At 43.9% G+C, this 25,499-nt stretch overlaps 1 protein-coding gene across 1 annotated transcript in view; it reads right to left on the reverse strand.

The window, feature by feature from the left end:
* Window positions 1-17,892, reverse strand: part of LOC147711028 (sperm flagella and cilia-associated protein 1-like) — a 114,216-nt gene extending 96,324 nt beyond the window's left edge. Inside the window, exons 1-4 of the mRNA XM_086920100.1 lie at window positions 17,728-17,892; window positions 8,810-8,921; window positions 4,712-4,877; window positions 4,065-4,098 (exon numbers count right to left, since the gene is read on the reverse strand). Of these exons, the coding sequence (XP_086776226.1) occupies window positions 4,065-4,098; window positions 4,712-4,877; window positions 8,810-8,921; window positions 17,728-17,839 (424 nt within the window). The 5' untranslated portion in view covers window positions 17,840-17,892. The remainder of the gene's footprint in view (window positions 1-4,064; window positions 4,099-4,711; window positions 4,878-8,809; window positions 8,922-17,727) is intronic.
* Between the last annotated feature and the right edge of the window lie 7,607 nt (window positions 17,893-25,499).

Below are 25,499 nucleotides of genomic sequence, written 5' to 3' on the forward strand. Positions count from 1 at the left end.
AACCTATTTCATCCCCTACCATTGCGCAGTGGGAACAGAAGGTCACGGAGAAGCAGGTATTGACATGTCCATGTTCAGGGAGCATTGGACCAGAAGGGTATGACCTCTAAAGCCTTTTCTTTGGGGGGCAGTTTGGAGGATATCCCGAATGTGGCCGATTGGTTGTCAGAATTCCACTTTTAAGAAGTTTTACTTCAAACCAGTGATGGGGTGCCCTCGCTAGTGGTAAGGAAGCTTTACACTTGCATAATCTGAGCTTCCAGTCCTGACATAGAATGTAACATTTCATAGCTATTGTAAACAAAGTTCTATTAGGACATGGCTGAGAGGATTATTCCATCGTGGTAAGTACAAAATACATACCTTCCACCCTCACGATTATGAGAAGTTCACATAACTCTCCCCTCCGTGTCCTTAATAGAATTTAAACTTTCCTGCATGATAACTAGGAAATGTTACATTCATGTTACAAGAAACTATTCTCAAAACAGCAGTTGCTTCCGGAGAGCACTCAGAGCAGAGATAATCCCAAACATTTTGCTTTTCTTTTAAATGTTTGCGGCTGTACTATCCGTGAGGCACTGTGTACCAGTCTTACACGGGTGCATCTGGAGCACTGGAACAGACTGGGTCAAGGCACCTGATTACACAGAAAAAAATGTTCTGTTGAAAGCGCAGGTAAGGACCTTGAGAGTTGCAGGTAAGGACCTTGATAGTTTCAGGTAAGGACCTTGAGAATTACAAGTAAAGACCTTGAGAGTTTCAGGTAAGGACCTTGACAGCTGCAGGTAAGGACCTTGACAGTTGCAGGTAAGGACCATGAAAGTTTGTGTTCTGTTTGAGAGATCATATCAGTGAATGATGGAGCCACTATTTAAAACTGTGGCTCAAGTTTTCACTGCCAAGGGACCCAACTTCATTTTCAAGAAAAGGGAGGGATTCCTTCATAGGCAGGTGCAGAGTGAGACTGGGACCGTCCGCTTCCAGGGCACCCCAGAGGGAGCACTCCCTGTGCACTCCCTCGTTTGTGGCATACAATCAGTACATCTTCTTGCGACAGCTTCTTTGCACCTGCACCCATCTCTGCAATGTAGCACAGGCACAAGGGCAATTTTGATGAGTTACATTTCATTTACTGTGTCTATATTATACACTTTACCAAAACATGTTGTTTTTCCCTTTATATTTGCATTGACTGAACTCAGTTCATTATAAAACAAGACATTGATATATTTAATCTTTGAAGAAACTGACATCAAGTGTTGGAGCCATTCATTTAGATTGTCTCCCTGTGACGGTTCTGATGGAAGTGCCCCTCATCGTCCTCCTATGGCAGTGTTTTCTAAATGCTTTCCTCCTTCGCTGACAACTTGAGAACCCAACGAATGGCAGGCTGGGCATCATGTGCAAGGCTTATAGGCTTGGATAACAATACAACTGGAGTGGAAGATGAGGGTACAATCATGGTGGTACGTCGCAATATGGACCTTAGAGATCCAATTGTGGTTAAAGCGGCCTTGATAAAAGGGCCCTTTCAAATGGAGGGAAGACGAATTTTGGCCTTCTTGGACCAAGGTTCACAGACACCACATAAGCAGCAGCATATTCAGGTTGGTCATAGGGAGCATCGAGATTTAGATACCAAGGTGTCAGTCTGGGATCAAGACAAGCTTAAAGTGCGGCATGAGACCAAGACCTTTGCTTCCTTGCGAGTAGAGGTGGTGCAAACCTTTTTTTTGATGATCTCAAAGCTGAATCTTATCCCCGAGTGCTTACTGTATGGTGAACTGGTCTACTGTTTCGTACTGCTGGATCCTCTCTAGCAGTTAAAATAAGATGTGGTTTTGAGATTGAGAAACTTATAATGTTCCTTGTATTGGTCTAGTTGTGGTCTCAATAATTCTGATTGTATTTGAGCTTCCTGCTTTCTTTCCTGCGTTTCCGCTCACCTTACCGCGTATTCTCTTCTATTATTGATCACTTCCATCTTTCCCAGGCTCTCTCTGCTATCTTTCTCTCTGGAGATGTTAGTAGATAGATGGGCTAATATATGGAACTTGTTCATAATTTAATGGTCAGTGGACTGGTGATGGGTTTCCTGCACACAAAACAAGCTCCAATCTGGCTTCTGTGACTTGCCCCAGGGGGATCCACTGTACTTGACCTGATTTACTCCCCAATTTTGACGATAAGAAAACACAAAATGGTTCAAACCTAGGCATGGGTGTTGATATATGTGTTTTGGGAATTCATAAACATTACCAGATGAACATCTGGAAAGCTGCATCAGTCCTGATAGGTACCCTTTTGGCATACCAGCAGGTACAAATCCAGCCACTTTCACACGCGGTCATTTATGGCCAACATTGTTATTATTTTCACTTCATACATCTATAATCAGCAGTCAGCCTTCATAAACACATAATTTGAAGGGTGGTCAGCATCAAAAGCACATGTAAATGTAATAAAAGTTTATACTTTAATGTTAATGTTTACTGTTTATGGCTGCTCTGGAACCTTAACATATATAACATCTTTGTTTTAAAGAATCTATATTTGTTTCATAGAAGTGTTCAAACCTGGTAAGGTGTTGGCCTTCTCAAGACAGTAGTGAGACCCGTTTATGCTCACAAGTTGTTAGCTTTGATTCTCTAAATTCTGTTATTATTCTTGAATAATTGCATGCTTCCAGAGTTTATAAGTGTTCTGAAACTATCGCAAGGAGGCACTACTAACAATATCTGAAGAAAGAATTCTCTATCGCTCTAATCTCACAACTGAACTTTGTTGTACATCTACTATGCATTTGCAAGGGCTTGGGAGCGACGAAGACAGCTATTAAAGCCGCGCCTGATCGAAAGCCAGGGACGATCGTGCGGGCAGGCGGTAAAGGCTTGCTACGAGGGCAGCAACGTCCGGTTGGCCTGTAGCCTTGTTCGGTTTATGAGTGCAGTAAAAGCAAAGCTATCCTTGGAAGTAATCTAACAAACTGGTCATCAATTCAGGCCCACCGTCCTCTGAGCAATTTACAACAACCCTGTTTAATGGGGACTGTCCCTGGTTATTCTGTTTATCACTACAGTTCATTTGCGCTTTCATGCTGCCACCTTTGGGCTGTGTGCCAGCAACGGCGACATAAAATTCTCTAATTTATTATGTCACCCCAGGCTCAACAACACGGGCCAAGGAATAAGCCGATCACATATTTGGGAATTACCTGGCAAGGGGCGCAACAAACTGGGCAAGCAAATGACATGATGAACTAGAGACTGTTACTGTCAACAATGAACTCTCTGTTGCCCGCTACAGACTTTAACGCTATTAAGATCAAAATCTTTAACACTAATTTTAAAGGAACTGGGATTATAAAGGAACCCTCAGGAATTAACACTCTGAAAAATGTTGCATTTTTATGCCATCTTAAGCAGCTTATTGGCTGTATTGCATGCCAGTTTTTATTTCCCTTGAAATTGTATGGAATTACTGCAATTTTTAACAGCATTTAACAAATTCTAGCATTACTAATGATGTTGTTTTGTTTTTCAAACATATGTTTTAACTGTTTGCAAAGGTTTTAATTTATCATCCGAAAAATGTTGCATTTTAATGCCATCTTAAGCAGCTTATTGGCTGCATTGCATACCAGTTTTTATTTCCCTTGAAATGTTATGGAATTACTGCAATTTTTAACAGCATTTAACTAATTCTAGCATTACTAATGATGTTGTTTTGTTTTTCAAACATATGCTTTAACTGTTTGCAAAGGTTTTAATTAATCATGCAATAAAGAGAATTTGAATTTGAACTCAATTTGATAAACAAACAATTTGAGTATTAAGAAAACTAAGGGTAAGTGAAAAAAATTGCAGTGTTATAGTGGGGAGCCATAAAGGAAAGACACATACCATTTTCTGGGAAAGGATGAAAGTACCACCACCACATTGACATGTTTTCACTTTTTTTGTATAAAAAGCGGTCTGAGTGTTTGACAAACACTGCTACAGACCCTACCCCTCAGTTTATATGAGGAAGGTGTGCCCTCCCTTTTAAAAATAGAAACATACCTTGTGTTAAGCCAGTGCTGTAATATTCCAAATCCTGCAGAAAAGAGAAAAAATGATTTTCTTCCACTGATTGAATAACATATTTCATTGTTTGCTGCTATAATTATTGAATCGATACAATCACCGAAGACATCAGCCATTTTGTGTGCCCTGGCTGTAGCCAACAAAAAAAAACTTCCAAGTGATAGGAACGTGGCTGTGTCTGAGGGAACGAAGACAGTCATTCGCGAGTTTAAGAACTGTTTCATTCTGTTGCCCACTTCTGAGTTCCACTGTTAGCACTTGGAGTTGGAAACTTCAGACTATGAGTTTGATGAAAACCTACAGTGTGAACAAATACACTCACAGTCCCCACTTTTACTATCTGTTAGCCCCCACACACCACTTTTATCAGCTCTTTGAGCTTTTGTATCAATGGATAACCCAGGGTTTTTAATCACAATATTAAATCGAAATGTAGGGTTTAAAGCCCTGCCAGGGTGGGGACTAGCAAGAACAGGCAAAGTTTGATCAGAGTGGTCCAAAATTGAGGTGTTGACTGACTTCATACAAATCTTCGGTGCAACAGGCACATGCTGGACAGTGACTTCGATAGTGCAAAACATTTAGCAGCACATAACGCGCCGAGTTGGACTGTGGGCACGCACCTTGGTTTGCTTGGAGGGACGCTCTCGCTGCACCTTCCCATGAAGCTTTTCCTCAATCTTCTCTCGGAGTGTGGACAGGAATGGCTCCACAACGTCAGAAGAATTAGCTACCAGCTTCCGCACATCCTCTTCTGCTATCTGGAAATTCAACTTGGAGAAGACCTTCCTGTGAAACAACCAACCATGGGTCAAAAGATAGCCTCCGCCGACTCCACGTACAAGCTACATTGTAGTTACACCGTAGGATCACACTGTAACAATTCCCCAGATACTAAATATCCACCATACATTGACAACCTTATAGGCTGCGACTGCACCTCCCAGCCTGAACATCAAACATCCTTCCACAATGTTACTGACATAATAGGATCAGATTGTACCATCAACCACCAACCAGAACATTAAATACCCAGTCCCACTGTTCTGTCATTATAAGTAGAGACCACATCTAAGATCCCAACATTAAATACGTTGTTGCAGGGCCGCTTTAGGGCAGTATAACAGGTGCTGCCGCACTGGGGGCTGATCTGTGGATGGGGCGCAGACCTCAGCAGGGACACTGTTTTTAGCAATAACTTATGATTGGAGAGATGAGGGGCACTTTTGCCTGGTGGTAGTGAGAGAATCCGAGCAGGGGGTCATGGGTTGTGGGGGCGCCAAAAAAGATTGTTGCACCAGGCGCCACCAGCACTAAAGCCGGCCCTGCGTTGTTCCACTGTGATGCCATTATAGATTCAGACTGTGTCACCAACCTGATCAGTATCCCATCCCATAATATTAAAATCATACACTCCATCAGCTACCCAGTAACATTAAACACCCAGTAACTAACTAATCGGTCAAACTGTGATGACGTCTGAGATTGCATCACTCACCCTTGAACTTTAAATTCTGCATTACACTGTACCAATAGATTCTGAATACTAAATAACCTGTCTCATTGTGATGTCATCATAGGTTTTACCGTCATCACTAATCCTGAACTGTAAACAGCCCAATAGACAGTACAGCCAGTGCCTAACATCAAACACCCCATCACTATATGAGGACATTTATGGATCACGTGCTCCCTAACCTTGAAATTGAACTACTCTTACGCTGGGATGATCTTATATGTTTTGGCATCACAACTAATTCTGATCGACAAAGAGCTCATCAGACAGTCATTACATCATAAAACAGAGATAGCAATTAACCCAAAACATTAAATACCCCGTCACTCTGGGATCACATTGCATACTTAGCATGAACCACCAATCCCAACCATTAAATGAGTGAATACACTTTGATGGCAACATAGGTTTTCGCTCAATGGCTCTAATTTCTTAAAAACAGCTTGTTCTTGCCTTCGATCCCTGGTGGTTGGGCATCAGCATTATTTTGAGGGTGGAACATACTTTTCATCTTCAGAGTTTGACCCAGAGAGAAAGAGGGAGAAAGGCTGAAGAGGAAGAAAGAAGGAGGTAACAAAAGATAGGAAAACAGTGACAATGGAGAAAACAGAAATTAAAAAGGATCTGAACGAGTGAGATATAGAGACAGAAAGTGTAGGGTGGTGGAAAAAGAAGCATGAGCTGCAATCAGCATGAGTCGGAACCCCTGGCATTCAGCAGCGGTGGCGGAAGGCTCCTAACAAAAGCTATGGACTCCTGCATTTAACTTTTTACAAATTAGGGGCTGGGGAAGGCTGAATTTCAGGATGCATTTTATTGGTCATGTTTTGGAGGACTCAGAAAACTTTCAAGCGCTCCTCGGCTTGAACCTTCATGCCATCTGTGGAGTTTTATTGACATAGAGAGATCAAACTGTATCTTGTTTAAACAAACAGATTCCTGATCTACTCATCACTACCTTTCTGAAGGATAACAGAGGGGGGAGGGAAGACATAAAGGCTCTCTGCGGAAAGCTGCTATTGATGCAAGCGCCTATCTCTTAACAGCGTACGGTCAGCTTTTACACCGAGTCCTCCTAAGTAAGGGATCATCAGGCTGGTCAGATCTATACTACATTTCAGGATATCCACATAAGATACATTTATATGCCATGGTTCTAAATTAAGTTATTTATATAGTCAGTACTAATCCTCAATTTTAGTCATGAATCCAGTTTACCCAAACCAACGTTCAATACCTATGTCCTAAGTGAACAGATTGGGAGGTCATGAATTCTGAACACGTAAAAAGACGTCACGTAGACTGACCTACCGCTATAGTGCTTTAAGGCACGATTTCATGTAAAAGGATAAACTGATAGCACCTGCAAATTCATCCTAACACTGAGCCTCTGGGACCAAGCTGGCAAGTTAGCGAGCACGCACATGAAAGCCGGGATCCACCTGGCCGATTTGTAATTTCTAAAAGGCCTTAACTTAGGATCTGCTCAGGGTTTCTATTTCATTGAGTGTGAGAAAGGCTCACATTGGCTTGGGGACGTTCACACTCACAAGAACACATTCAGATGCAGCCTTGTTTGTGAGTGCCAAGGTGGTCCATAGTTTGCCCTAAATCCACAGAGTATTGTCTTACTCTGGAAGTTGTTGCCTCAATATGGGTAGTTTCCTTACACTTTCTAAAAAGGACACAAGCCTTGCTTACTTGTAGCTGCATGAGATGAAGATGTCACACCTCCAGATGGTCCTAAATACAGTTTATTGAAGGGCTGCCATTTTGTTGAATTTGAGTTAATCAGGATGAAGTGTTTCATTTGTCTGCAGGTCAGTAGTAGGGGCTCAAGAGCTTTAGCGTTATTATTGGATGGGATGGAGCCCTGAGAGATGTGTAGGAAGGTACTGTATGGAATTGTTTACGTAGATTTTGGCAGTGGAAAGTGAACAGGATAAAATCATGTGTCATAATGGTGCACTCCTAGGAGTCTCTTGTCATCTAATGATGCTTTTAAGAGGAGTAGAGTGTTATTCATTTTATTTTGTTTACTTCTAGGTGGGGACATTGGATCACCTTGAAGACCTGGGTGATATGGTACTTGAGGAATACCAGGCAGGGATGATACCTCATGTTCAGCAGGACACATACAGGTAGATTCATCAAGCATTTTTGCGAGCGCAAATGGTGCGAATCGCAAAAATCGGCCGTTTGTGCCTGCAAAAATGGCATTTAAGATTCATCAATGGTTCATGAACTTGCAATTTGAAAAATCGCAAATAATTGCGATTTCTCAAATTGCGATTGCATTTAGGGAATCGCAATTTGCGATTCTTAAAATGCAATTCATGAACCATTCTACAATTGCGAATTCGCAATCTGGGTCCGCTATTTACCGCGAAGTGTGACATTGTGGTAAATAGCGAAAACTTAGAAAAATGCACTTTAGTGCATTTTTCTAAGTTGGATGTTACACACACACATGTCCTTTGGACATGTGTGTGTGCAACACCAGTGTAAATCACCATTTCAGGGGTGCTACAGGGTGTCCTTTGGACACCCTGGCATCCTTGAAATTGCTTCCTTATATGCGATTCGCTAATTGCTAATCGCAAATAAGGAATGACTCCCCATTCATTCCTATGGGCCTTTGGCCGATAGGAATGAATGGAGAGTCATTCCTTATTTGCGATTAGCAATTAGCTAATCGCAAATAAGGAAGATGTAGAAATCGCTATAAATTTTGCGATTTCTACATGCATCCCGTTTTGCGAGCCTTTAATAGCAATTCCTTAATAATCGCTATTAAGCACTCGCAAAAGAGGAGCATGATGAATCTGGGGGTTACTACCTTAAAGACTCTTCAGTAGAATATTTGCGCTAAAAAAATCACAGCAGTTTAAAGTGGCGGAAAAGCCGACGTAGGTGCATTGGAATATACCTGACTAAACAAATATTTGTAAAATATGTAAGAAATAGATTCCCAGGCAGCTGTGGTGTGAAGGCCAGTGGAGGAGTGGGGGTGGAGGAAGTTAAAACCGACTGTCATGTGTCAACTGAAGATGCCACCACGACCTATTGTCCTGATCTGAAGTCTGTTGGCGAGAATAAATAAAGTAGGAGGATTCTAGACATAGTCACCTGATCAACGTAAAGATTCTGTGAGGAGAGAATGTCAGTCAACTGTAGCACGATCACTGGAACACTTCACACTTACCTGTTCAGTGTTGCCCAGTTGCTCAGCTTCTGCTGTGTAGAATTGGCTGGAACATAGTTGTGCATTTCCACCAACTTAGGTAGAAAATGCTTCACAATTTCTGCCACCATGACTAAATTAAAAGACAAAGGAGAAACATATTATAATTAAGTTCTGTCTCAGAGTAGCTAACTTGGATGCGACTGAGCTTTCCCGGTCATATATATGATTCCATGCTGCTAGTGGGGGATCGCGTGAAGAACCATATACCTTGTTAATGGGATTTAAAATGTTTTCTATGTTGAAATCACCAACGTGGTTGCAACATTGGTCTGTTGCTTTTAGCTACAGATCAGAAGGTCACAGAGATCACCCAAAAAATCTAAACTTCATTCTAAAATTACCAAATTAATGCTCAATTGTTTCCCGCAGAGTGAAATTCTACTAGCTAAGGGACAAAGGGCTAGATGTACAACTAGTGTAAATTGCGAGTCACAATTTGTGCTCCATTGCGAGTCGCGATTTTTTGCGATTCGCAAAATAGTGTTAGTACACGGTCATGTAGGTTTTTGAATGCGTAAAAGGGTCGTACATCTGGCCCAAAATTCCTCAATTTTATGATTCCCATATATTTTTGTAGATTACCGGCTTTTTAAATAATATGTAATGGAGTGCCGGGGACGAGATGAATAAGAGCGAAAGTGTGGACTTTTTTGATCGTTGGTGTCCTGGATTTTTAACTTGTGTGTATTTACCATAGGATCTACACTGATATGGGAATTCCATATGCAGGTTGGTGACTTCATAAAGACATGATATAGTTAAGTGAGATCTGCTGAGTTTGTTAGGGATATAGAATGGACATGCAGGGGTGGTGATTGTGCACACTGGGCATAGTTGAACACGGCTTTTTTATTTATAAACAGCAAATTGGTGTAAGGGTAATGCTGACTTCACAGCGGCGTGGGGTTTAGCTATATCGGAACAAAAACATAAAATTTTGGTGCATTAATTTCAAATCCTTGATATGAATTTAAACATCACCATGCACCTCCTTTACGGTTTCCTTGATATGAATCCACTGGCTGAATTTCCTCCATAATAGGGATAATAAGGCTGAGGAAATTAAGCTTGTGGATTCTACTCCATGTAGATTTCCTCCAAAAGTTGGAGCAATTTCTGTTACCACCAAACCCTTAAATCAGGTTTTAAATACCCTACTACTAATATGATTGCAGAGAGTAACTTTCTGGTGATTTGGGTCCATGCAACATCCCAAAATTAAGTAAACATACCTTTATGTTGTTTCCAGTGCTCTTAGATCCTGTTTTCTTTCATTCATAACTGGTTGGGAATAGCCCGTGATTGGCAGGCAGAATCAGAAAGAACCGCTGCTACTTTTAAAGGTTTCTGCGAAGACGCAGAGCAAGATTCACTCTTCATGCAAGCCCAGTCCCTAAACACCCCCACCCTGGTCTTGCAATTGTTTTGTGATAATGTTGAAAATGGCACATGCACAAAGGAGAAGGTTCTGTGAGTGTTATGAATGATGGAGAGCAAGGACTATGAGTTTCAGACCCACAAAGATGGTGATTTTTATTTGATCTGCCATCCGGCACTCCCTCCTTCCCAACTGGTCTTGAAACTGTTGCAACGGACTACAATGCCAGTCAGGGGATGACAGCATATTGTATTGTTATTGCATTTATATAGCACTTACTACTCCTGACGAGGTGTCGAAAAGCTTTTTCAGCAGGTAGCACGCTACTCCGGAACCCATAAATAGTTAGCGGTGAATTATTATATTGAAATATGAAATCAATTTGAGAGCATACACAACTAGGCTTTAAGCAAATAAATTACACAGAGATTCCTAGATAAATGCTGCATTATTCTTGGCTAAAGCATTTAGTAAGCAAAGTTTGCAGAAAGCATCTAGAGTAGGCCATGTCACTGTCTTAGAAATGTCTGTAATGGGAATGTGTTTTCAGACAACCAATGTTGCTTTTGCTGTGGTGGAGTGAGTATGAAGTCTCTGAGAGCCTGAACTCATCTTATGTGTTGAAGCTTTGAGATAAAGAAACTATCCACCATGTAATAGTGACTTCAGCTACCTAAGTCCTTTGCGAAAGGCCACCATAAGTTGTGAAGTAGAGACGTTTCCTTAGCTGATGAAGGATGCGGTATATATATATATAAAATGAAGAATTATTAAGAATTATTTCTCAACATAAGTGAAATTTCAAAATAAATTTTGAAATAGATGAAACAACCATTCAAAATAACTAAATGTATTTTCACCTTGCAATTGGGGGAATCAATGAAAAGTCTGGCACATAGGGGAACAATGTTAAGGCAAAGAGAATCCCCTGAGAACCTTCTAGAATAAGAGCATCTAACCAGGGCTTCCTCCCAGGTCTCAGCTGAGGCAAGAACTGCAGACATGGAGTTTTGTCTTGTGCAGTGAAAAAGGCTTTTCATGGAAATCAGCAGTTTTTTAAAGATTGAGCACCCACTGTCATGGTTAACGATGTAGTCTTCTAAACATATTCACCACCACATAGCTGGTTCCCTCTAGATGGGACACAGGCATAAGGATAGTGTTGTCAAAGGCTCAGCTCTACAGCTGACTAGCAAGATGATACTGACAAATAGGCACCACTGCTGCCTTTTTGTTGAAATAAAACATGGAAGAAAAGTTTCGGATAGGAATAGAACAGCTTTCCCCTAGAGTAGGAGAAGGAAGGATCTAGGACAAAAGGGTGGCCTTTAGCTACAGATGGTTGATATGAAGTTCTCCGCCCTAGCTGGCCAGAGGTTTAGAGTTTGGTGGTCTCCAGCTGTCCAGCAACCAATCCATGGTCATTCTGATGCAAAATACAGAAGGATAAATGGACAGGGTTGCCTCCCAGGTACACCAAAGAAGGCCCTTTAGTATGTTGCCACAGATCGCAATCTTCTTCATTTCGGGTTTGTATTTGTATTTGTATTTGTATAGCGCTAATCACCGACAGGCCTCTAAGCGCTTTAGGAGGCGAGGCTTAAGGCGATGTGGACAGATCAGGAAATCCAACAATGATGGGGGGTTTAGCCGGTGGTCAGTGCTTCCTTGAACAGTAATGTTTTTAGTTGTTTCCTAAATACGAGGAGCGTGGGTTCTTTGTGAAGGTGGTCTGGCAGCTGATTCAAGAGTTTGGGGAGTATGACAGAGAAAGTTCTCCCCCTTTCGACGCCAGGGTGTATTGGCTGACTGAACTGATCACAGCATAGAGCCTGAATTCTCAACCATGCAAAAGGGACAACTTAAAACCTTTCTTTGACTTTGGTATCATTAGTAACTCTAAGGACTCCTTTACCTCACCAATGTCTTCTGGAGAAGAGGAGATTCTATCAATCTGTTTGTACCCTGTGAACCTGGCCAAAAATATCAGAGGCGGTAATGATGTTTTGACCTCTAAGCAATACCAGTTAAATGGTCTAGCACTTGATATTAAGGATGACCATGGCTTAGTCCCGTTTTTGACAGCACACAGCTCAAAGCGGTTCTCGGCAGAAGAAATCTAAAACTGATTCCCCACACATTCAACTCAAATTTACTGGATTTCAATATTCTTTGTGCTGCCATAGATAATACATACAGACAGCGATTGAGGCTCGATAAAAAACATAGAAACGGCCCCAGAGGTTTTGGAAAGAGCACTGCTTCACAGTCATCTGCATTTTTTTAACCCCTTCGACGCTGATGACGAGCTCAGCTCGTCATGAAGTACACCTCTCGTACGCTCCGTCCATCACCACCCCCTTTTGGCTGCCATTAGTGTGGCAGGGTATGCTCAGACGTGAGTCTCTTGCTCACTTTGCCACTGGATTCAAGCAAGCCGGGCTGAAGACGGCTGGAATGCCAGAAACCGGTCCCCGGAAGCTTGTTTCCGGTCCCGGGAAGACATGGCTTGGCGGTTCGGGCTGGACTGTTCCCATGAGGCACAGGGTCAGACTGATTTGCATATAGCCATGTCTGAACTGGGGTGGCAGAGTGGGCTAAAGAACGGTGATGGATTAAACCCAGATCGTTTCACTGGGTGTGAGTGTTTGATTGATTCAGATGCTCCGTCCATCACCACCCCCTTTTGTACCGCTTTTGGCCGCCATAAGTGTGGCAGGGTATGCTCAGACGTGAGTCCCTTGCTCACTTTGCCACTGGATTCAAGCAAGCCGGGCTGAAGACGGCTGGAATGCCAGAAACCGGTCCTCGTAAGCTTGTTTCCGGTCCAGGGAAGACATGGCTTGGCAGTTCGGGCTGGACTGTTCCCGCGAGGCACAGGGTCAGACTGATTTGCATATAGCCATGTCTGAACTGGGGTGGCAGAGTGGGCTAAAGAACAGTGATGGATTAAACCCAGATCTTTTGACTGGGTGTGAGTGTTTGATTGATTCAGATGCTCCGTCCATCACCACCCCCTTTTGTACCGCTTTTGGCCGCCGTAAGTGTGGCAGGGTATGCTCAGACGTAAGTCCCTTGCTCACGTTGCCACTGGATTGAAGCAAGCCGGGCTGAAGACGGCTGGAATGCCAGAAACCGGTCCTCGGAAGCTTGTTTCCGGTCCAGGGAAGACATGGCTTGGCAGTTCGGGCTGGACTGTTCCCATGAGGCACAGGGTCAGACTGATTTGCATATAGCCATGTCTGAACTGGGGTGGCAGAGTGGGCTAAAGAACGGTGATGGATTAAACCCAGATCGTTTCACTGGGTGTGAGTGTTTGATTGATTCAGATGCTCCGTCCATCATCACCCCCTTTTGTACCGCTTTTGGCCGCCATAAGTGTGGCAGGGTATGCTCAGACGTGAGTCCCTTGCTCACTTTGCCACTGGATTCAAGCAAGCTGGGCTGAAGACGGCTGGAGTGCCAGAAACCGGTCCTCGGAAGCTTGTTTCCGGTTCAGGGAAGACATGGCTTGGCAGTTCGGGCTGGACTGTTCCCATGAGGCACAGGGTCAGACTGATTTGCATATAGCCATGTCTGAACTGGGGTGGCAGAGTGGGCTAAAGAACGGTGATGGATTAAACCCAGATCTTTTGACTGGGTGTGAGTGTTTGATTGATTCAGATGCTCCGTCCATCACCCCCCCCTTTTGTACCGGATAAAAAGGAGCAGCATTGGTTCATTTTTCCCTGCCAGTCACTGCTGCACTGAGTGAGAGGGGGTGGAATAAGGTGAGATCGAAAAACAGACAACACTGGCATCTCTAGAAGGGGTCAGTAGGGGCCCGTGCCCCAGCTCTGTTAGTCCTGCTCCCCCTCCCTTGTGCCCCCCCACCACTGTTGAATGTGTCAGGAGGCGACACAGACAAATAAACACAACTCCTTGCCACACACATTAATTAACTCAACTACTTTTCACTTTTACGGAGTACTGTTTGCTTAAAATGTTGAAATCTGAATTTGTATGTACGTTCATATATCTTGATAAGCATGAATAGATTTATACATGTACTTACAAAGTTAGATTTAAACATTTCAAGCAAGTGTGTAAATATGATAAAGGGCCTGGTTCAGATCTATGTGGATCTGGTCCCGCTGTCACTTTTTCAACGGTTTCTTTGCCCGCCTAGTTGGCGGTCTGCCGGCTTGATTTAGAGGACAGCGGGTCCATGGACAAAAGACAACCTGAATGCCATAGACTCCGCCTGATACACACACATATATACACATATACATATAAACATATATACATATACACACGGACATATATATATTACCTACTGACGCTCAATCCAAATTGGTTGTTATAGTTAGGACATCGTTTTCATAGGAAAAGGTTTTTTTGACGTGCCTATATCTTTGATACTGGTTGGCGAATCTTCACGTAATTTTCCAAGAAAAGTTTACCATGAGTCTCAAAGTGCATGGAAAGGTTCAAGGTGATCTGTCAAGCAGGTGCCAAGAAAGGGGGAGGTTTAAATCCCAAAGCAATTTTAGATAAGACTACACCTGAACCGCTGAACAGAATTACACCAAATTTGGCAGAAAGGTAGGTCTTGGTTCAAAATGCAAACTTTTTGTTATTTGGTGTAAATCCCTTCAGTACTCTTAGAGTTATTAACAGAAAAACAAATTCGTATATCTAGGGATGCGAATCCTCCATGAATCCTTCCGATCTGGGCAGAGATCTGGATGGCTGCCAGCACTTTAACCAGAAAGTGCTGGCAGCCATCTTGGGACTCAGACTCCATTGAGTCCCAAACAAAAATATAAAAAAAATTAAAAAAAGAGAAGGAGGCAGGGTAGGAATATCTTGACCCCTAGGCCTTGTGCTGGGGTCCCCCAGGGAGCCCGCCAGGGCCAAAAAGCATTTTTTTAAACATTTGTGACAAAAATCACAACAGATTCATGAATTCATGGCAAAAAGATTGTTAACAAAATAAAGAAGCGCCTTCTCCCTTGCTTGTTTTCACTTTAGCCCCAGGGTGGGCCATGTCCCGGAGGAAATGGTGTATTTAATAAAAGAAGGTGGGGGCACCTGGGGTCGCCCTCCTAGGGCTATTTTTAGCCCTGGGGCCTACCACCTCTCTGGGGCTTTATTTATATATGGTATATGGGAGGGGGGGCATGCGGATCCCCCTCCATTGGACTCATTGAGCCTCAGGGACAACCACCTCCCAGGGTTTTACAACAATAGTGGAGGGGGTCCTTGCGGACCACCACCAGTGGCGTTAATATGGCCCGGGGACCACCACCTCCCCGGAGCTAAATAAATAATGAAGCAGGGGGCCGCACGGACCCCTCAGGCTCTGGGGACTACCACCTCCCCGGGGACAAAAACATATTTAAACTGGTAGGGGGTCACGCAATCCCCCTCCCGGGCCATATACGGCCCTGGGGACCACAATCTACCCGTTTTTTTTAACATTTTTGCTGCGGATTTGCAAATCCACCACAATTTCACAGCAAACATAAAAAAAAATGTTTTTGCCCTGGAACCCAGCACCAAGGTTCGGGGGTCAGGGTATGTCTACCCTGCCCTTTTTCTTTTCTTTTCTAAGGCTGTGAGTGGCTTGGGGTTGCCTGGTTAATGGGGTTTCGGCAGCGTGGCCTGGACGCATGCCTAACTCCTGCCGCGCATGGCCAAAGGCGATTCGGGGCATGGCTTAGGGTGCTTTTAGGGGATAAGCCGCTTTGCCTGGCTGCAGGCCCTTCATACAACAACCGCTGCGCACGGCCAAAGGATTAAGGTAAAGTCATTAAAATTACTTAACGTTAAAACAACCAAAGAAGTTCACAGAAAAAAAACAAGGTTACAGGGAAGTTATAGTAAGGAAATAGAATTTTACAAAAACATACAAATTAACTTAAAAAACCAAAAGTTAAAGGGATGTTATAGTTAGGTTCACATTTTACCCACATAAAATCATAGAAATTCAGCAGTTATAGTTACAGCTAGCTTAGGTAACTATAACTCATGCACTAAGGCAACTATAATTTGCGCCCTCGCCATGTACTGCTAATTACCCCACATATTACATCAGTTATGACATCTTTGATAACTTCATTCATGATATCGATGTTAATTTTGCAGTGAAATGATTTAGGAGCAAACTGTGCACGGCGGGGGCGCGAGTTATAGCTACCATAGGGCACGAGTTAAGCTAACCACCATAACTAACTTTTAAAAAAGGGGCAGATTTATGAGTTCTGGCGCATCTCTGCAAATCAGCAGGGATGCGCCAGAACTGATGCATCACGCAATTCCCTCCTTGCGGCACCACAGATGCGCCGCATTTACAATGCGGCGCACTATGATGCAAAGAAGGGCAGATGCGTGACGCATCTTGTGGTGTACGGGCGGCGCATTGCTGGAGTAGCGTTGCAAGTGCGACGCAACTCCTGCAATGTACAGAGGCCACCCATACATAACGTGGTGCGTCACTCCTTACGCCTGCTTCAAGCAGGCGTAAGGATTTGAACCAGCAGCGTCGTAAAACTAACTCAGTGAAATCTTGTAGATTTCACTGCGTCAGTTTTACGGGGCTTTCCTACGAGGGAATGCCCACCCTGCGACAGAACGCCCACATGAAATCTGACGCAGGTTTCATGTGGCGCATGGCTTTAAAACGTAACGCATCTGCCTAGATGCGTCACGTTGTAAATAGGTTGCAGGGATGCGCCACGTTTCCGCGCCGTTGCGTAACGCAGCGGTGGCGTAAACGTGGCGCAAGTCCGCCATAAATTTGCCCCTGAATTTTTTGTGATTCAGTGAGTTAACTGGAACTTGCTCTTCTTCCATGCACTGCTTATGACCTCCAAAGTTACATCACTCATGACGTTAAATTACATCATTGAAGACATTACTGATGACTGATGATTGATTACGTACAAGATGTAATACATGCTCAGAAAGGAAAACGGTGTTGCAGATTTTAAAAAATAAAAACGCTGGCTAAGAAATGTTCCTGCGTGCCGTGTACTGAATCTATAGGGGTGATGAAGTTATTGTATGGGGCCATTATTCGATGGGAGTGTTGTTTGAGGGCATTAGTGGGGGTTTGTTTCAATCATCTGTAGTGTAGGGACTTACTAAGCATTAAGGACTGTACCAATTACAAAGAGGTTGTGCGTGATGTAACTGTGTGTCTGATCGGGGGACTGCTGCGTCCATGCCGCCAAAATCTTTTGATGGAGTGAGCTGCTTACCGGTGACCACAGCAGCTAAATGTGACATCGGTTTCTATATGACTATATGATCAATTGCACTCAGTGGGGCACTAAAGGGCATCTGTTATTACCCCCTCCAACACTCTAGAGGGTTATGTTACTCAGCCTAGCACTGTTCTTCCTCTCTACCACCAGTAAAGTGCAAACTCTCAGTCGCGCTCTCTGGTCTCTTCTGAGAGCCGCTCCTCCCTGCCGCACGCCTGATACTCCCCGCCCCCCGTCGTTCATACCCCCGTCGCTCAGGTCTCGGGTCAGGCTCCTCTTGGGTCTGCTCAGCGGCACTTGGTCGATCCAGGCGCAGAGACCCTGCAGGGAGTCCGGGGGCGCCCCGGAGCCACTCATCGGGGAAACTCTGCTGTTTGCTGGAGCCGCAAGAAGATTCTGCTTACGTCTTGGGTCTGTTTACCGTTGCTAGGAAACCACCTGAGTACGGAAGCCTTGGGGAGACAAAGGAGGAAGAGTGGGAAGAACGGGAGGGAACGGGGAAGTGAATGATGCCCAAACATCACAAAACCAAGACAGAGAGCCCACTAATGCGATAAAAAAGAAGGAACACCCCCTCCGAGCAAAATAGTTCCCCAGCACGTGCAACAACAGAACCATTTGCAGAAGGCTCACTAAACTGTGTCACTAGGCACTAGTGTCTGATTCAGTGCTTGGGGTTGACAGCCTATTGCATTCTTGAAGTTGTAGTTTTGCTCGAGGCACAGAGGCACTGTGCAATGACGGTAGAAGAGGCATACCTTAAATCTAACTTGAATTACTGATTTTGTATGGTAAGGTTTATTTGTTTTAATGAGTATTGATGAGGATTGAGAATGGATGGAGCATTATATCACATCACTTAAACAACCCCTAGTCTAGTTAAGTGCATACTTGTGCTGTGTTACATGTATGTCCACAGCTTTATTAATGTGGTCTCTTGTGTGTAAATTTAAACTACCTACTGTCTGTATTAAAACACTATCCGCCTTGGAGAAGAACGGAAAGCGGGTACCTGTAGGCTCTGGGGACAAGCACCAGAGGACATCAATCCTGTGCTGTGTCTCTGCAAAGCTACCCTGAATGATCGTCGGAAAATCCTATGCAAATACTTTATCAAGAAAGGGATAAGGTCATGCAGAGAGGCTGCGGTTGCATGCTTTAATCCTATGGACCTAAGACTGAGCTGAGTATTAGTAAAAATTCTTAGGATGGTAGAGAAAAAGGTACAAGCCGCAGAACGTAAAGAAGCAGAGAGTCCCAAGTGAGCAGGGTGCGGCTATGCCATTGAAGCACTTTCGGCAATTATTAATGGGGTGAAATGCAGGGAGACTGAAAACAAGCATTTACAATGCAACGGTCTCGCCTTTGCAAAAGGTAGAGCTATTGGCATTGTAAATGACAAACTTTTTTATTTAAGTGTTGTTTTTGAAAACAGATAAATAAATGGCATTGTCATTTACAATATAATAGCTTAATCTCTCGCAAATGTGAGACTTATTGTTTTTGGTGTTGTCTTTAGTAAAGTTTAAGCAAATCTGTTTGTAATTAGGTGTCCTTTTAGTTTTTCTTTTATTAGTGTTTTTAAAATTTTCAGGTACATACAGGCACTTTTTTTTTTGAAAATTTTCAGGTACATAACATGTACTTATGTGTGCATTTATGTATATGTAAGTATGCTTTAATATTGGTATTGATATAGATATGCAGAAGTTTATATATAATATATATATATATATATATATATATATATATATATATATATATACATACATACATACATACATATATCTATGCATATATATGCATGTTATGTTCATGAATGTGTAAAAAAAAACCTATAAAGCTAAAGCTAAAAAGCCACCTGATTACAAACAGAATTACTTTATGTGTAATAAAGATGAGTCTGATGGCATTTTGTTCACTAGTGCATTTAGGCAAAGAACAAAGGTTTGGAGTAAGGTTAGGCTGTTTTTGCAGATTGAGTGGTAGAGAGTGATTAGTATTCAGTGAGTAGAGAGTACTAGAGAGTGAGTACTAGAGAGTTAGTAGTGTGATTAGTAGAGTGAGTAGTAGAGAGTGAGCAGTAGAGAGTAGTAGTAGGGAGTAGTAGTTATTAGAGAGTGAGTAGTAGACTAATAGAGAGTATAGTTGTAGAGAGTAGAGTAGTAGTGAGTTGTAGTCAGTAATAGAGAGTGAGTAGTATAGAGTAGTAAAGAGTAGTATAGAGTGAGGAGATATTGTGTATGAGATAGCGAGTAGTGGAGAGTGAGTAGTAGAGATTAATGAAGAGTACTAGATAGTAAAAGAGGGTATTAGAGTGAGTAGTAGATAGTAGATTTAGTATAGCGAGTAGTAGATAATGAGTAGTTAAATAGAGTAGATTAGAGAGCAGTAGTTAGTGAGTACTAGAGAGTACTAGGGTGTAGTAGAGAGTAGTAGAGTAGTAGAGAGTGAGTTGTGAGTAGTAGATAGTAGAGAGTACTTAGAGTGTGTAGTAGAGAGTGAGTAGTATTGAGTGAATAGAGTACTAGAGAGTAGTAGAGAGTGAGTAGAGAGCAGTAGAGTGTGAGTAGCAAAGATTAGTAGGAGAGAGTGGGTAGATAAGAGTTAGTAAAGTGTTCTTGAAAGTAGTAGAGATTGAGTAATATAGAGTATTAGAGTGAGTCGTAATGAGTAGGAGAGAGTATTATTGAGTGAGTAGTATAGAGTTGTAGTAGAGTTATTATTAGAGTGTTAGAAGTTTAGTGATTGAGAGTAGTAGAGTGAGTAGTAGAGAATGAGTAGTAGTGAGGAGAGTAGTAGTGAGTAGAGTAGTAGAGAGTAGTAGAGTGAGAAGTTAAGAGTTATAACAGTTGTAAATAGTAGTACGTAGTAGAGAGTGATTAGTAGAGTAGAGAGTAGTAGAAAGTGAGTAGTAGAGTGAATAAGAGTGAGTAGTAGAGAGTGCGTAGTAGAGTGAGTACTAGAGAGTAAGGTATTAATATAGAGTAGTATTGAGTAGTAGAGAGTTGTAGAGAGTACTAGAGTGAGAAGTAGTGAGTATAGTTAGTAGTAGAGAGTGAGAAAAGAGTAGTAGAGTGAGTAGGGAGTATTAGAGAGTTGTAGAGTAAGTAATAGAGTGCCCAGTGCAGCTCTGTGTTTTCTGTGTCCCTCTGCCCGCGTGTCTCGCACGTCTGCGCCTCTCTCGGAGGCCTCATTCCGTTATGAAGAGGTGACAGAACTTTGCCAGGCCCTGCAGACAGACAGACCCCCCCCCCCCCCGGGGTACGGCTACCCGGAGAGACAGAGACACTCCCCAATAAGAGGCCTGCTAGGAACGGGCGGGGGTCTGAGGCTGGCGGATTCTATTATATGGCATTGGCCCTTGAAAGGAAGTCTTTTTGGGAACATTTGGGGTCATGGAAGTCTTAAGGGAAAGGGGAGGCCCCCTTGGCTTTCTACAACAACCCTCAGCATTACTGAAAGTCCAGTGTCTCTCAAGGTCATGTGTATACACTGGAGCGCGGGTACTTGCTGCGTGTGCATTCAGCCGAGTCGCCTCTAGGCGCAGTAGAGTGGAGATGGGGTAGATTTGGAGCCAGACTAAGAGCCCAGCCCCAGGGCCCTCTGGCACATGGCCCCTCCCCCCCAGCCAACCACATGCTTTGTGCTATGGAGTTTTCTATGCATTAATCTGCCCCCTAAACCACTCCTGCAACAGCGAGAAGCTGCGCAAGTAAAGGCCCAGTGGAAGGTTTCGAGCTTCTTTAGTAGTAATGAAGAAATGTTGCTGTTATTGGGCTCAGTACGACTGGTGAATGCTGTTTAATGGCTGCGCTGGGGTGTTTTAAGTTTCTATTAAGTTTAATGTTTGCCTCATGATGTAAGCTGACATATGTAAACATTGCTAATGCGTCACAACCGGATGCTGTGTAAAACATTTATAACTTGTCGACTGGATTTTTCACAAGTGCACTTTGCCGCTCCTCCTTTCATCCATGGCTGGGTGGCCTAGCTGACATACTTGAGGGCACCCCCTGCCCCATCAGACGTCATTCAGTACCCCCCACCCTCCCTGGCACTTGGAGGTTCCGACCATGTCAAGCAATGAATACAAGCGGAGAGGCAGAACCAGAAATATATAAAAACAATGTGTGTCCCTTCCTACACACCCTGGTGGCTGTTTCCTGCGTCCTTTGAGAGCACAACACGCCCGACACTTCACACACCCCGGGCCTGTGATCTCCCGCCAGGGCCTGGCCTCTGTCAACATCTGTACCGGGGAGGGGGGAGGGGGGCGGGGGTGGTGGGGGGGAGAGGCTTCAGCACCCCCCTCACCATCAAGGTCCCAGAATGAGCTGTGAGAGAGGAAACAGATGGGGTGCAGGTGTGAACTCGGGGTTTGTCTGTTACAATGAAGAATGCGGCACCATTGAAGAAGGATTTACTTCTCAAAATGAATAGGGGGCGGGGCCACGGGACCCTGTTGACTTACATGACTTTCACTTAAAAGTCCAGAGTTAAATCCGCTCTGTTACCCGGACAACTTCCACCCAGAACATTTTGCCATTGAATGTCCCACAATACACATTCTCACAATCAGTCAACGATTTTATATATTTTTCTTATTATTTCTGTCCCACCCACCCACATGTTATGCTTTTTGAAGTGTGACTTCGGTTGCTGTTTTCCAATATTTAAATCATAACGTTTAGACTTATTTCTCTCTACTTATAATCCTCAATTGAAGAGAGTCATGCTGCTCCCAGCATTTAAAGCACCGCCTTCTGAAGTGGCTCTTACATCCTGAACAAGGCGCAACATCCACTCGGTAGGCGCTATACAACAGCACATGTGCTCGCAAAACAAACCAGAAAAACATCACCCCAGAAAAAAACAGTTTGGGAGAAATGCAGGATGAAGTAAACGTGAAATGTAATGTAAGGAAGAACTACAGCGCTAACATGGTCCATCACTAGGCATTAATTTCTACATCAAGCCGTCAGTCATTGCTGCCTTTCTACAAGCGCCGCCTGCAATATTAGTGTTCACAGTCCTAACCACTCCGCCTGCTTGTTTCCTAATGTTGTTTTTTGTTCAAACATGGAATGGTCATTTGACACTGCGCTACCGAAGAAGCATTTCCTCTCCCCAACTCTCGAAACAGCCGCTAGGAAGTGACCGCCTCGGGCAGATTTTTTGCTCCCAGCTCGGGTTCTAAACGAGACCAGCGCAGATTTGTAAACAGGCCGAGGCAGCATGGCCGCTGGAGAGGGAGGGAGGGGTGGGGGCCCGGGGGAGCAGCAGAGCGGAGTCGAGAGCGTGACGGAGGAGAGCTGCGGCAGAGGGAGGGGGGAGGCGAGAGCACGACGGACGAGGGCAGAGGGAAGGGGGGGAGGCGAGCGGAGCCGAGCAGCTCCTGAAAGCAGAAGGGAAGGGAGGCGAGCAGCTCTGGAGACACCACCACGTTTCTCCGAGTCGAGGCGGAAATGTCTCGGAGAAACACACGGTCTTTTTCGGATTCGGGGGCGTGTTTTTGCAGTTGAGTGACGGATGACGTCACGGCTTAAAAACTGCAAAAAAACACGCCCTCGAATCTGCTAAAGACGGGACCTGAACCGAGTGACGCCCCTCTCCTCCAATGGCTGGCCAGCATTTACGAGGCCAGCCAATGGAGAAGAGGGGCGGGTTCAAGCCCCCATACTGGAAAACATTAAATCTTCGGCTCCGCCCACTGCTTACAGCAGTGCGGACGAGGCCTCGACCTAAAAATTTAGCACGTTTGCGCTTTTTGCGGCTGCCCACAGCACCTGCAGGGGGCCACCTCAGAGGGCAGCCCGCTTAGTTCCATTTGAGCACTTCCCCACCCCCACTCACTACTGCGGGGCTCCAGGAAAAGTCCCCATACTGGGCGCGCCAGAAACATCATGTCCGGCGTGCTGTGGGGTGGGGAGGGTTTAGGCCTCCCCCCTCAATTCTGGGTCCTCTTTGTTGCCTGGCAGCGCTGATTGGGTTTTCAATAGTGCTTGGCGCATCAGGCGGGCAGGGCAGCATAGTTTGGTACAGCTGCCTGCCCTTGGATTGCCCGTAAGATAACCCACCGTATTTGTGTACTTTTGTGTGGAATAAACCTGCAGCAATATTTTCTCCAAACAAAAAGTTGTGTTGAGTATTTATTCATGCATGCTTATTCTGCTGTGGTGTGGGTGGGGCCTTGTGCCTATAATGGAACTAAGATTGCGATCACTAATTGGGGCATGAATAGTAAGAGTTAGAACATACAGTTCAGAGATGAAATACTCTTTTTCCTGATTGCCACTAATGCACTTTAAACTAGCCTCTTTTGCACAGCATGCCTCCTTTACTGGTGAAGGGCACAAGCACTTTTTTCTATTACCTACAGATCTAATCCGTATAGCTCTGGTAGCCCCACTCCACCTTCTGTCTTCTGCCTCTGCACTTAAGCTTTAGGCGAACCGTCAGGAAAGCCATGTTGAAATAACTGGTGGTATTTCTCGGTTCTTACTCAACACAGAGCTTTGGCCTACTATGAGTTTTAATAATGGAATACCTATCTGCATATTTGCACACTCTTTTTATTAATGAATGCTTTTAACTAAAAACGATGAAATGATAGATCATAGACGTTTGATTGCTGTAATTGATGGATTTTATCAAACCAGGGGATATTTGTGTTTCAATGGTTTTAATTAACTTCTCAAATAAACTTGTAAACCTGTGGTAGCTTTTGTATAAGCATGTGGAGTGCGTATGAACAGTTCTGCTGTGAGCGTGTTGAAGCTCAACTGTATGGCAAGTCTGTACTGTATTGGGTGTGGGTTTCGGGCATGGGGACCTGAGGGAGCCTTGGACACGGTTAATTTTGGAGTCACCAGCTGCTACACGGCCCCCCATTTGCTGAGCAATTCCGGCGCTCACATGAGCAGTATCCGTTCCTGCTGCTGTACTTACTCCGCCTAGTGCATGGTGGGAGCTGTAGTTGAACATTAGACTACAGCTGTTGTGATTGCAGCAGGGCTAGCCGGTCTCCCACCAATGGGAGCGCTCTAGTATATTCAAAAAGGGGGGGGGGGGGGTGAGTTCTGATGGCAAACAGCATCAGAAGAAGGCGGGACTGCCGAAATGTGTCATGCTGAAACCATCATGTGAATAAAAATCTCCCATAAAGTACCCCACTGTGTCATTGGATGACTTTGGAACAAGAGTGCTCATCTGGTGATATATAAACATATATGTATATATCATACATGCTTTACTGAAAGTAAAGAATGGGTCGCACTCACAGACCGTTTTCGATTCCTTTAATGCAATATCTTGATTTCTTCTTCTTTCAGGAACCAAATGCTAACGATGTCCCAACGCGTTTCTGTCTCGCCGGGACCTTGTTCACGGATATGTGATCAACATATTGTGTGCGTTTTAAATACATTATCATTTCATTTACCCATTTCCTTTTTACATCTCTATGGAATCCTGAGAAATGTAGTGTATGGTGCACATATGTATTCTGTTCTTAAAAGTGAAACTAGAGAATGATTGTACATTTTTTGTACATATATATATATATATATATATATATATATATATTCTGAATAGTCTCACCAGCCCCGACTGCTCTAGGAATGTAATAGCTCCCTCAAAAGAACTCAGTGAGAACCTGGCTAGGTTCTTCCAGGAAAAGATCCAGTTGATTATTGATGATCTCGAGGGTGAGCAGCTGGGAAAATGGTCTCTGAGGCTAGGAGCAATGGTGCTCCTGTGATGGATGAGTCGGAGGGTGTGGGTATTCAGGTTCCTGAACATCTATCTGAGTTTATGCCTTTAACGGTGGAGGACTTCAGCAGATTGGCACAGGGTATCTCCTCCGGCTCACCCTTGGACCCAGTACCACATAAGATCTGGAAGGAGTATGAGGATGAACTGCTCCGCACTCTTCGCCTGATCTGTAATCAGTCACTAGTAAGTGGTGTAGTTCCCCCACAGTGGAAACAAGCCTTAGTGTCCCCTCTATTGAAGA

This window comes from Lissotriton vulgaris, chromosome 5 (assembly GCF_964263255.1).
Source record: "Lissotriton vulgaris chromosome 5, aLisVul1.2, whole genome shotgun sequence".
NCBI classification, from domain to species: Eukaryota; Metazoa; Chordata; class Amphibia; order Caudata; family Salamandridae; genus Lissotriton; species Lissotriton vulgaris.